The following is a 12,999-nucleotide window of genomic DNA, read 5'->3' as shown; positions in this document are numbered from 1 at the left end:
ACGCAACTCACCCATTGGTCGAGCTTCCTGGGCCGCCCCGCCTAGTCCCGCCCATGGACGCGATCCGTTTCCCTTATTGGTGAGGGAGCGGGATACCCTGGGAATTGTAGTCTTCAAGCTCTGAGACTACGGCGCGAAGGAAGGCGGGCTGGGAAAACTTTTAGGAATCGCGAAACCTTGCTCATATCCTCTTTATTGTCACCCGAACTGTGCTGTGGGCCTGGGCAGTTCCATGCAACACCACGCACTCTCCCACACGCCCCACCTCACATGCAGAACTCCACACAACACACGCCCCGGGCCAACACTTTGAACACTGCTCAGCCCATTGAGTTACTTCCAACAGCGTGTAGCCCTCGCCTCACACCAAACAGCCCCCACAAACACACGTCACGCACAATGTCCACACATCAAACGCCCATACAGCACCCTCCCACAACGCCCCTTCGACACTCCACGCCCCCCATATTATCTCGGACAGCAAAACCCCCTGCCCCACACCTCACTCCATTCATGCCACCCCCCGTTTCACACAATACCCTCACAACATACGCCCCATTCTACTTGCCCGTCCCATACACAAGGTTCACATAGACTGTGCCCCAAACATCCATCCAGAACTGCATCGCCGCCGCCACCCACCTCTCTTGCCCTCCACCTCCACCACCCGACTCACATCGCCGTCACATATACCCCAGCTGGGTCAGCCCACGCCTCACGTACTCCAGGCAGACTCAGGCCAGGCCGAGACCAAGGACACACAAGCCCCAGCAGGTGGGGCTGTTTCCCTGGGAACAAAGGCTCCTGGGCTCTCGCAGGAAGGCCTCCAAGGACTTCCCAGCCCCAGGGAACACTCCACCTCTCTTTGTAGCCAGCCAGGCTGGGGGCATGGAGACTGCACTAGAAGCCCTTGGGCCGGCCTCAAACTCCACCCGGGAGGCCGCGGCAAGCAGGGGATGGCCCTGACGGCCTGAAACTTCCCCCATGCCTGCCTCTCCATAAGCCTTGTTCAAGAGCTAAAAGTGGTCCAGGCCCAGCTGACAAAAAAAGTGATGGGACAAAGTTGAGAAGCTTTGGGTGTGTGGATTTGCACTGGAGGAAGCCCCAATCCAAACTGACTTGGTGCTCTCTGGCTCCTGGCACACTGTAGGCCCTTCATAAATGCCAAATAACAATAATAACCAATGTTTATTGAGTGCTACTAGGTGTCACCATTGTGTGCCTTTGATCTAAGTCTCAATAACATAGCTGTCATTATTACCCCTATTTGACAGACCAGGAAACTGCAGCATAGAGAGGTTGAGTCAAACAGTAAGAAAGGGATGGAGCTGGGGTTTGACACCACACCGTTCCTTCCAGAGCACTGGGCTGCAGTTAGCACACCTCTGGTTCGACCTCACCTTCTTCCGAGACTTCCCTTGGATGGAAGAGCCCACAGAACCGTCTCCATCTTCTGTACCCTGAATGCATCCTTCGTTCACTCCTCCAGAATTTCCTGAGTTCCTAAAGTTTGCTCTGCCCTGCCTGGGCACCAGGGGCACAAAGACTTGGACATAGTTTCACCCTCAAGAAGACAGGACGTTTTCATTATAAGTCACATGCTCAAAGACTTCTGGGCAGGAAAGCCAAATGAATGAAGCACGCTGGGTGGAAGGTACCAGAGAACGGTGGGGATTATGGCAATGTGGGGAGCTTATTTTGGCTGAAAGGTAAGGTGGGGGTAAGATAGCAGAGGTCCTTGAATGCTGAGCCAGATCTGGGTTTTTTTTTATGGGGGGGGGGTGGTACAAAGGGACTTGTGTTCAAGGTGAAAGCCCAAGGAAATGCTGGAGGTTCATATCCTGCCTCCTACACTCCAAACATATAGATACACTAAGCAAAATATAACAAGGAGTGTGCCTTTAAAAAACAAACAAACAAAAAAACAGATAGCTAAGCTCCAAAGCAAGACAGAATCCTCCTGAAATAAAGGAGGAAATCAAAACCACAACAGTGACAGGGGACTAAAATCAAGCAGCCCACAGGGACACTGTGATGGGATCGAACCTAGGATTGGAGTTTTAACTCACATGGGGACAGAGGTCAAGGTTGAGGCCTCAGGAACAGCAGAAAACTGAAACTGAGCTACCTGCACAAAGGTGGTAGCTGAAACAGGGAATAAGAACAAGAAAAAAAATCCCTCTACAGTCCCTGGAATGCAGTGTGGAATCACAGTAGGGAGTGGGTGCAAAAAGTCACCACAAGAAATCAGAATCCAGAGGCTTACCAAAAGTTGGGCCTGGATTCATACCAAACCTCTGGTGCAAAAACCTGCTCTGAGAAACTCATGAACAAACTGGTCAGAAACCTGTGTAGCCTGTAAGGCTGTGGCAGAAGCCAAAGCCAGCTGGCCCCAGCGGGTGTCGCTGGGGCCCAGGGAACTCAGAGGACTCCCAAAGCGGACTAGCTGACAGAAGAGAAACACAATGAAGTGAAAGAAAACTGCCATGGTGACACCACAATGGGAGAATTCATACAGAACAGCGGTTGTACAAATAATAGCAGTAATACCCCTGTCTCCTTCTGTTCTGGTTTGCTAATGCTTCCTGTTATGCAAAATACCAGAAACGGATTAGCTTTAATAAAAGGGGTTTATTTGGTCACAAAATTATAGTCTTAAGGCCAAAAAGTGTCCAAGGGTGGCCATCGGTATCCGGAAAACCTCTGTTAGCTCGGAAGGCTCACAGCTGGCGTCCGCTTGCCCCCAGGTTACATTTCAAAATGGCATTCTCCAAAAAGTTGCTCTTGGAGCATTTTGTCCTCTCTTAGCTGCAGCTCCTCTTCAAAATGTCACTCTCAGTTGCTCTTGGGAGCAAAAGACTGTCCTCTCTTAGCTTCTCAGGAGCAAAAGACTGCTTTCAAAGGCTGTCTCCAAAATGCCTTTCTAAGCTGCAGCTCCTCTCTCAGCTCCTGTGCTTTCTTCAAAGTGTCCCTCTTGGCTGTAGCAAGCTCACTCTTTCTGTCTGAGCTTATATAGTGCTCTAGTGAATTAATCAAGGCCCACACTGAATGGGCAAGGCCATGCCTACATGGAAATTATCTAATCAGAGTTATCCCCTACAGTTGGGTGGGTCACATCTCCATGGAAACACTCAATCAAAGAATTACAATCTAATCAACACTCATATGTCTGCCCACACAAGACTGCATCAAAGATAATGGCATTTTGGGGGACATAATACATTCAAACTGGCACACCTTCCTAATGCTATTTTAAACTGGGGAAACTGAGGGTCAGAGGGGGTAAGTTGCCTCAGGTCACACAGTTGGCAACTGCAGTATTTCACTTCTCTGTGCCTCAGCCTCCTAATCTGTAAGATGATGATAATTGTAGAGCACCTACCTAGTAGGATTGTTGTCAGATAAAATGAGATGCTACCTGGAAAGCACTGAGAACAAGGCCTGGCAATATTTCTTACAAATAAAATAAGTTTTAAGAGATCAGAGATAAAGGAAGGACTAAAGTTTATAAAACAAAAACAGGACATTATGAAGAAAGAACTGGTGCAATAAGAAACAGAATTCTAGAAATAAAAATGTAAATATTGAAAAACTTAAGTCAGTCTTAAAGGAAGCACTGAAATCTCTTGAGCAGGAGATGGACAGGTCAGTCCTGGGTGTCAGAAGACCACTGGAGCTGGGGAGACTAGTGGCAGGGAGACCAGGCAAAAGACACCAAGAATATCAGCGACTGATTCAATTCCACCTCCACCTGAGACAAGACTTGGGTGTAGCAGAGCTTGCTCCGTAGTGGCTTCAGGGACAGGAGACTCTCAGCCCTGAAAGGCTTTGTGTTGACGGTTTATATCCAGAGCAGGTGGTTGCGACTGCAGGCAGATTTCTGGATTCCTATCCCAGCTCTGCCGATTGCTAACCACATGACTGTAGACTTCCGCTGAGCCTCTCTGACCCTCAGTTTCCCATCTACAAATTGCACCTAGAGAGGGAGTGTCAGGGTAGAATGTAGGCTCTAGGAAGTTCAGGCCCTGAGCCTGCCACTTATCAACTAGCCGAACCTTGGGCACGGTATTCAACTTCTCTGCCTCAGTTTCCGCATCTATGAAATGGGGATAAGAATCATATACCCACTTCATCGGGTTGTTTGTGAAGATGAAATGAGTAATATACATAAAGTACTTTGGACAATCTGGGCACATGAGTGCTCAGTAACCTTTTGAGGTTATTGTCAGGATTAAATGAGTTAACTGATGTGAGTACTTCGACCATAATAGGTGCTCCAGAAATGTCAATGATGACGGATGATGTTTCCGAACCAAACAGCTGATTCCTGAATTGCTGCTTCTAGGCCCCCAGCACCCAACTGCTGCATGAACAGTGGCTGAAAAACTGGGTGGGAGGGTGGCAGATGGTGTGGAATCAGGTGGGTGGCAGGCAAGTGGGGGAAGCAGGTGAAGGCCAAGACACAAGAGGGAAAAGGCCTTGTTATATATGGCGGCAGCTGCAGCCCTCCCTCCTCGGCCAGAGTCAAGAGGGGTGAGGGTGCACCGGTCCTCACCTTTCCTTCCTCTCCCACATAAGCACGTGACTTCATAGGATTAGAAAGCTCACCGAGTTTATTTGGGGAGAGGAAAAAGGGCTGGAAATTTCACCTGTGTACACACAGACACAGACACACACACACACACACACACACACACACCCATTCTGAGCAGCGTCGCTCCAGAGGTTGACAAGCTCTGCTTGGGGTCCCCAGAGTCGAGACATGTGTGGATCTTGGGGACCCAAAGAGGCCCAGGCTATGCAGAAGAAATGTTGATGGAGTGGGGTTCCGGGACCCTCTCCCTGCCCACCAGTCTCCGGGATCCCCTTCCCCTCTCTCTGTGCAAGAGCCAGCACCCCACTTCTATCCCTGCTCATCTCCTTCCTTCTCCCCTTCTTCAGGGGGCAGTTCGCAGCTCACCTGGAGGGGGTCACCTGGTACTCCAGGTCCCCATGTGGCCCCCTCCTTCCCACTCTGGCTCTGGCCCATCAGGATTATCCATGTTCTCGTAGGAGTCTGCATCTGGATAGGACCACAGAGGAGTCAATCAGAGGTAGGGTGGGAAGTAGGCTGGGAAGGAAGTCAGTACCAGAGGATGCACAGGGGGCAGCAGCAGAAGCACCCACCTTCCTCATGATTGGGACCAGACTGGGTCCGAAGGAAGTGGAGCTGGGGGGCTGCATACAGGATCCCTCTCATATCCTCATAGGACTGGGACCCTGCTTGGGCAGGGAAGGAGAATTGGAGGCCTGGAGGCCATGCTGAGAGTGTGTGTGTGGGGGGGTGGGCCGTGCAGCCTAAGAAGGGGGGCCTGGGGGGTAGAGGAAGGTGGGAAGCTGGACTGGACCCGTGGTGCACGAGAAAGGAGTGATTCAGGTTGGCATCAGGTTTAGGGCCCGGTTAGATTAAGATCATGGTCACAGAAAGGGTCAAGAACAGAAATGAAAGAAGTCAAAGTCTTGAGGAGGGTGTAGAGAAAGCTGGGTTCAAAGTTGAGGTCTGCGCTAGGGCTGGGGTGAGGTGGAGGTCAAAGTTGAGGTTGGAACTGGACCAGGGCCAGTGATGATGTTCATGAATTGGGTGGGGATGAATACGGGGGGGGGGGGGGGTCAAGATGGGGGTTGGGGTCGGCGTTGAGGTTAGAGTTAGAACTCGAATTTGAGGTCAGGCTTGGGTCTGGGGTCAGAGTCAAGGTCATAGTTAGGCCTGGGAGCAGAGCTGAGAGCAAGACAGGCCCAGCTGGGCAATGTGTCCTGGTCCTGTATCTCTCACCAAGGGAAGTTGCCTCCCTGCTGGGGTCCCAGGCAGGCCCGTGGGGGCTCAGGAAGTCTGGAGAAGGAAGAGGGAAGTCACCATCCCTCTCGGCCTCCAGGCCTCCCCCCACCCCGGGAATGTGACCCCGCTCACACACACCTATGGTCCTGGCCACTGGCTGGGCCAGCTCTTCACCCTCGTTCTCATAAGACTGGGCAGCTGCTGAGGGAAAGAGAGCTCCAGGGATCACTCCTGCCCCCGAGGGGCTCCTGCAGGACCCCCTCCCCCCCAATTCTCTGAGGCCCTGGGAGAACCCCAATTACCGCTGGAGAAGGAGTCATCCTCGGGACCCGCAGCCCCCTCCTCGGGGTTCTCATAGCCGCTGCCATCTAGTGGAGAAAGGGTCGTCGGGCGAGCGGCCGCAGCTGAGGAGGCTGGGGCTGGGGCTGGGGGCGGGGGGTCGGGACAGCCTTACCCTGGGAGAGTCGGTCCTGCTCCAGGTGGGAGTCGTTCTCGTAGAACTCGGAGCCCCCCTCGCTGTCCGGCTCCTCGTAGGCCTCCCCTTCCTCTTCTTCCGGGCCTGGGGGGGATGGGGGCGGGGTGGGGGGAGCCGAGTCACGGCCCCCCTCTTCCAAGCCCCAATCCACTCTTCCTGCCACAGGCCGCTCCAACTCCCGCCCCCACCCCATGTTAGTAACGACCCTCCCCCCCCATTCACCCGCTCCCGGCGGGCTCCGGAACCCCGCGGCTCCAGCCTCCTGGTCTTCGCCGTGAGGGTTTCGGTAGGACGGGGCGGAGCCCCCCAGGCCAGCAGCCCACCTCAGGGCGCGTCCTGGCGAAAGGAAGGACGGGGTGGGGGGGCGGATCATAAGAGATGGGGCCAGTCCAGGGCGAAGGGTCTGCGCGGCGGGGGAAGAGGAGAGATGCTTCAGGCTCGGGGGGCGGACCCCGGTGGCTAGGTACCGAGCTTTGAGCCGTGGGGGCGGGATCTAACTCTAGGGGCTGGGGTTCTGCTCTCGGCCGCCGGACTTCAGGCTCAGAGCCCTGGAGGCGGGCCTTGGCTCTGGGGGCGGGGCTCAAATCTGGGCGGGGCTCTGCGTCCTAGGAGGGGCTCCGAGCTCTGGGGTGGGACTGGAGGCCTGGCGGTGCCTCCTACCAGTGTTGGAGGTGGTCGTGGGAAGAGATAGCACGTTCCCGTACTGGTTCTGGGCCCCGCTTCCCGGGGGAGGCGTCACTTTGAAGAACCTGGCGGGGAAAGGGGTTGCACTGTGAGGCCAGACCCTCGGAGGGTAAAGCGTGGTCACTTGCAATTAGCTCCTCCGTTCTGGGACAGCCCACAGAGGAGGGTGGGATCACTCCTTGGGGAGCTTCACAGAGGAGATAGCTCTGGAGCTGGGCAGTATTTCACCCCGGGCATAGGAAACAGTAAATGCAAAGCATGGAAGGAAAGTGCGCTGGGGAGGGGGCACTCCTGCGTTACCTCCTGTTGGGGTCGGTCATTCGCTTCCTTTTCCTCCTCAAGATCAGGGCTGGTGGGAGATGAGGAGAATGATCAGAGGAGGGGGCTGCTTGGCGGGGTGAGGATTTGGGGGGTGCTGGGAAGGTCACTTGGGTCAATGGACGAGATGGGAGTTCAAATTCCAAGGAACTAGGGAAGTTTGAGGGTATTCGAGAAGGTGTGGGGCAAAGGATTCTGGGGCCCTTGGGGATCGGAGGAGGGGATGGAAAGAGAAAAAGACGATTATCAGTGTGGACTTATCCTGAGAAAGATGGGGCAGGGTTTGGGCAGACTAGCTGGGGAACATGACTTACCTCTTTGAAGAAGAAGAAAGCCCACTATGGAACCCATGCAGAAAATCAGGTAAACCAGAGTCACAACTGGGACCTTCCAGCCTCCAGCCTTCAGGAACCAGCGCCACAGTGCTAGGGGAAGGAGGCTGTGAGACGAGGACCCAGGCATGGCACCTTACTTCCCAGCCTCAAGACCTCAACCATTGGTCTGGGGGGCAGGGACAAGACATGGGCCCTTGAATCCCCAAGCTACAAGGACAGATCTCCTTCCCCCTCTGAGGAGTCATGTCCCAGGAGGACAGGGGTGTGCCATGGAGCCTGGAACCATGAATGAACAAACCATGACTAGAGTTAGGATTAGGGGAGCATGAGGATCAGTCATGGGCAAAGTCAAGAGCAGACTTGAGTTCAGGAGGTAAGAGATGGGATACAGAATACTGTGGTGGTCATGTATGAAGTGAAAGTTGAGGTTGAATTTGATAATTTTGGCTAGGGTAGCATGGTAGGATTGGATCAAGGAGACAATTTGATGAATGGGTTGAGGAAAAGGAAGGATTCCAGGTTCCTGCCTTGGACCAGTGGGCAGGTAGTGGTGCCCTTCACTTACACAGGGCCACCCAGAAGATTATCCTTGGGGAGGAAGATGTTGAGATTGATTTTGTAGATGTTGAGCCTTTAGTGTTCATGGGACATCAAGTAACAATGTCCAGGAGACAGCTAGGTATGGGGCCTGGAAAAGAGTCGCCAGCCATTGGAATAAAGGAGGCTGAAGAGCAAGAGCATGTTGACAGGATGAGGGAGTGTGGACAGGGATGAGAGGAGGACCCAGAGCTCCAGCAGTGAAGAGTGGAGGAGGAAGGAAGACCCCACCAAAGCTGATGGGAAGGAGAAAGGAGTGGTAGGGGAAGATCCAGAAAAATAGTGTCTTGGAAGTGAAGGAGGAAAGAGTTGGGGTCAATCAATGTTCAGTGTAGAGGGTGGGGTACAGGGTGAGGCTGGTACTACACTCAGGTTGGGAGTCCAAGGATTGGCTTCCATTTCTTCCCAGTATCCCCACACAGATGCCCCATAATTTGGAGAAATTCTCTCTACCTGACCGGACAGTGACCTTTAACTGCAAGTCGGTGGTCATGTTGCCATGGTGACAATGGTAGATGCCAGCATCTTGAGCTGTGACCTGGGGTAGCAATAGAAGAGCCCCTTCCCTGAGGGTCCCCAGGACCCACATCTCTCTGATTGGGAGCTTTTCCTTCAGTTCTAAGCTCAGCAATGAGTTTTTACCCTCCTTGGGGTGCACATGGGCCCAGGAGATGGGACCTGTGGTCACGACAGCTGGGGGCACACCACAGGACAGCCAGAGTGTGGAGCCACGGGTCACGGTGAGGTCTAGAGTAAGCCAAGGTTAGGAAAGCTTAGTTCTTGGTCTCATCCCCCACAAGCCCTCCAGTTCCCAGTCTCCATCTACCACCCCCCTACACACACACACACACACTTCCTGGCTTCTTGCCAGTCCCTGTCACCATACCTTGGCTGGAGCCCTGGTTTGGGTTGTCCCCAGCTGGGGCACATGCAGGGTCTGCCTTCCAGATCTCATGTTGGTCTTTAGCCCACACATACAGCTGGGGGCTGGTGGGGGGACCAGAAGAGAACCTGGAGCCCTCTGAAAACCCACTCCCCAGGTCACAGCCTGGGTGGTGAAGGTTTGACACATTCCACCGGAACAGCTCCCCTGAGAAGAGAGCCAGAACCAGGTACTAGACATCCAGGAGAGGGAGAGAGATCCAGAGGCCCAGAAGGCAGAGACAAATGGAGACAATGACCCAAAGAAGAGAGGGAGGGACAGACAAACAGTGACTTGGACAGAGAGAGAGAAGACAGTGCAAGACTGAGGGGTCGGGAGCAGCTCCGTGTGGGAGCCATTGAAACCACAGGATCCCACCCACCTGCTTGTCCTGCAGGACACCACCGCCCCGCCCCTCCCTCCAGTTCAGTTTTGGCCCCTGGAACTCCTCCATTCAGGATGATCCTCCCTCTTCTCCCTGGGCCCACCCTTTCCCAGCCGGGCCTGGCCCTCACCGCTGCCCTCCACGCTGACCGTCCAGCCAGGCTGCCAGGCATTCCCGGAGAGGGGCCCTGGCTGGCAGAAGTAGAAGCCACCCATCTGGTCCGAGACGTTGAAGACGAGCAGCAGGGTGCCCAGGGATCCCACCTGAACGCCCAGGCCTGGGAGCATCATGGTCAGCTTTAAGAAGGGTGCTGACTGGGACCCCCGGGACCAGGCCAGCTGCTGGGGAGGCCAGTCTGCGGGGTCTGTGATGCACGGCAGGTAAGCGTTGCCTCCCTCTGTGGAGAGAGAGAGAGAGAGAGAGAGAGAAGTACCCCCCTTCACTCCTCGCACTGGGGCCTGACACAAACCCCACTGCAGGGAGTAGATGGGTCCTCAGACTCCTTCCAATCCCTCCCTGAATTTTACAGATGAGAAAATGGAGACCCAGAGAGGGTAAGTTCCTTGGCCAAGCCACTGAGACAGAACGAGGCCTCCAGCCCCCACACCTACCCTCCGTGCCCTCCGGACCTACCTTCGGCCTCCACCAGCACTGGTGTCTGGGTCCTGACTCCCCCTGGGGTAAGGAGGAGGAGGAAGGAGAGGAGGAGAGGAGGCGGCATGGTGGCCAGACTCCCCGGGAAGCCCAGCTTCACTGCGCAGGGGATGCTGGGGCGGGCGGGGGCTGGGGGGGCACTGAACCATGGGTATCTGTGGGGGCGGGTGGGCAGTCCCCCCGGGGAGGAAGGGGTGGTCACGCCTCAGGCCCTCTTCTCCAAGCACCCAACCAGAGTCACAAGGCTCGCTTCCTCCCTGCTACACTGTTTTATTTTCATCCCAGCACTTACCACCATGTGAAGTGACCTTTTTTGTGTGCCTACATGTTCACTTTCTTTTTACCCCCTCTCAGCAGGGGCTTTGTCTTATTCACCCCTGAATGCCCAGGGCCCTAGAACAGTGCTTGGCATATGGTAGGTGCCCAAGAAATACTTGTTGAATGAGTGAATTCAACCTTAGGGGCTCCCTCCTTCTCCCCCTTCCCAACTCCAGGCTCCAAATCCTGGGAAAATTCATTCATTGGACAAGCCCATTCCATTCATTCAATTCAACAAACATTTCTTGGCCCTTCCTTCCACCTGCGAACCACTACCCCATGCCACACACTTTGGGGTCGGGCAAACCTGAGTTTGATTCCTCCACTTCTACAATCTGGTTAAATTTCTTCATCTCTCTAAGCTTCAGTTTCCATCTCTGTAAACTGTGGATAGTGCTAGAACCACTATAAGGTTGTTCATGAACATCAAACAGATGTATAACATTTTTAATCCAGTGCCAAGCAAGGTAAGTGCTAAGAGCACAGGTTCGAGCCAGACTGCCTGGGTTCAAAACCATGGGCAAGTGTCCTTCCCTATGAATTTGGGGTGATGTTAAGAGAACCTTCCCCGTCCATTGTTCTGAGGATGAATCGATCAACACACAGAAATCTGGGAGGGGACTTGGCAGTCATGGGGGTCAGACAGGAGCCTCTGTAGCTCCTTGGCAGCCGTCCTTAGAAATGACTGATGAGTAAATGCCCTGTTTTCTCCCGGTTCTTCCCCAGGAAGCCCCTGCATCAGTTAAGGAAGGAACCCATTTAGAAATGGGGACATTGAGACCCAAAAAGGGCAGGGCATTGCCCAAAGTCACATATTGAGCTGTGGTACAGTGAACGCTAGAACCCAGGAGTCCTGATTTCCTAAATCTGTTCCTCTGCTCACCCCTTCTTCCCCTTCCCTCCCTGTCTTCTCTCTCCCATGGTCTATGTGTGCGTCTCTGTGTCTTTCGCTGCTATAGGCTCTGAGGGAGAGTCCAGGGACCCAAGGGACCCCCTTTCTGGGTTGCTGATTCCCAGGCCTGTCTCACTGGGCTGTGGCTTCCTGTTTGCTCTGGGCAAACCCCAAGGGGCCCTCCAGGTGGCAGGGCCCCCCCACTTCCCTTTGACCGGGTTTGTGGCTGGGAGGGGGAAGAGTGGGGCATTGGGGGACAGAGACGTTAAGGTGGCAGGACCCCCATCTGCCTTTCATTCACCAAACTCCCTCTGATCCCCTTCATTAGATCCCCTGCTGCCACATGTGTCCCCGTCACCAGCCTTCTTGCTGGAGCATGTCAGTTCCCCGCTTAAAACATTTCACGGCGTTTTCATCCTACCTGAAATAAAACCTCCGAACCATGGCCCCTGCCTGTGTTTTCTACCTCATCCCTCGCCACTCTCCTCCTTGCTCACCATCCTCAAGCACTTTCCCACCCTCAGGACCTTTGCACATGCTGTTCTTCTTGCTGGACCCCTCCCCACCAAGCTCTTCAGGGGGGCGGCTCCTTTCCATCACTCAGGTCAGCTCCGGAAGGGCCTCCCCCTCACCCCTCCCCTCCCCCGTAACTTTTGATCTCACCGTCACCTTTTTATTTTCTTCCCAGCACTTGCCCCAATCTCAAGTTATCCTTGCTTATTTGTTAGCCTTTTCTCTGCCTCTTGCACCAGAATGTTCATTTTGCGAGAAAACGGATCTTGACTGTCCTGTTTATTGATATCTAGTAGGTGCACAATAAATGTTAAATAAAGGAAAGAAGGAAGTTAGGAAAAGTGAGAGAATGCTTTCTTTTCTCTATCCCCACATGTATTCAGTCACCAAGGCTAGTCCATTTCATAACCTAAATATTACTAGAATCAACTTTCTTCTTCCTTTGGATCCTTCCCATTACAATCAGAACCATTCTACTACCCTTCTTCCTGGGCTTCCTGCCCCCATCTTTTTCACTTCCCACCTACACACCACCGGGAGAGAACTTCTCGTGCCCTCCCTGCTCAACAGCCTTCCATGTCTCCCAGGGCCTGCCAGCGAAAATCCAAGTCTGAAAGCTGGCATTAAGACCCTTGCCAAACTGACTAGAGTCTTACTTCTAGTCATTATTTCGCCCTCTTCCCCAGAAATCCTGCTACACACACAGGGGGTCTGAATTTTATCTTGAGGGCCAGAGGAAGCCATTGGGGGTTTATAAGCCAGGAGCTGACTTGGCCAGATAGGCATTTTCCAAGCTCCTCTGGCTGCAGTGTGGAGGATGGATTGGAGGAAGGGAGGTCAGGGAGACAGTAAGGAAAATGTTTGTTCATTTGTTCATCCACCAAATATTTATTTAGCGCCTCCTATGTACTGGGTACTGTGTGGTGCTGGGGAAACAGCAGGTGATGAGAAAGACAAGGCTCCTGATCTCACAGAGCTTTGTTCTAGTTTGGGAGAGGAAGTGGTGATAAATGGGGACAGGTAATAAGCAGGTTAACAAATACATAATTCTTCCAGATGGTGAGAAGTGCTCTGATGTGGTGGAAGGGTGA

The 12,999-nt window shown here is 53.6% G+C and overlaps 1 protein-coding gene across 7 annotated transcripts; it reads right to left on the bottom strand.

The window, feature by feature from the left end:
* Positions 1-4,586: 4,586 nt before the first annotated feature.
* Positions 4,587-10,297, bottom strand: CD19 (CD19 molecule). 7 transcript variants are annotated; one of them, XM_037815027.1, is made up of 15 exons: positions 10,165-10,297; positions 9,662-9,928; positions 9,111-9,314; positions 8,678-8,971; positions 7,607-7,717; positions 7,275-7,323; positions 6,951-7,039; positions 6,513-6,626; positions 6,270-6,374; positions 6,118-6,183; positions 5,954-6,016; positions 5,813-5,869; positions 5,167-5,259; positions 4,961-5,062; positions 4,587-4,796 (listed from the first exon to the last, which is right to left on the bottom strand). In XM_037815027.1, the coding sequence occupies exons 1-14, from the start codon at positions 10,250-10,252 to the stop codon at positions 4,971-4,973; spliced, it is 1,692 nt and encodes a 563-aa protein (XP_037670955.1). In that variant the 5' UTR covers positions 10,253-10,297; the 3' UTR covers positions 4,587-4,796; positions 4,961-4,970. The 7 variants fall into 7 exon arrangements, 4 of the variants coding, with proteins under 4 accessions (XP_037670955.1, XP_037670956.1, XP_037670957.1 ...); XM_037815028.1 differs by having other exon boundaries at positions 5,954-6,013; XM_037815029.1 differs by lacking the exon at positions 5,167-5,259.
* Positions 10,298-12,999: the final 2,702 nt, after the last annotated feature.

Source organism: Choloepus didactylus, chromosome 21 (assembly GCF_015220235.1).
Source record: "Choloepus didactylus isolate mChoDid1 chromosome 21, mChoDid1.pri, whole genome shotgun sequence".
Lineage (NCBI taxonomy): Eukaryota > Metazoa > Chordata > Mammalia > Pilosa > Megalonychidae > Choloepus > Choloepus didactylus.
The sequence above is the reverse complement of the archived record's forward strand: the minus strand, read 5'-3'. Positions and strand labels throughout refer to the sequence as shown.

Excerpts from the sequence above, each read along its gene's own strand:
- CD19 (XM_037815027.1), bottom strand. The coding sequence starts at position 10,252 with ATGCCGCCTCCTCTCCTCCTCTCCTTCCTCCTCCTCCTTACCCCAGGG. Across the intron at positions 7,324-7,606 it reads CTTTCTTCTTCTTCAAAGAG|CCCTGATCTTGAGGAGGAAA; the intron begins GTAAGTCATGTT and ends ATCTCCCACCAG. Across the intron at positions 5,870-5,953 it reads GCCAGTGGCCAGGACCATAG|ACTTCCTGAGCCCCCACGGG; the intron begins GTGTGTGTGAGC and ends TTCCTTCTCCAG.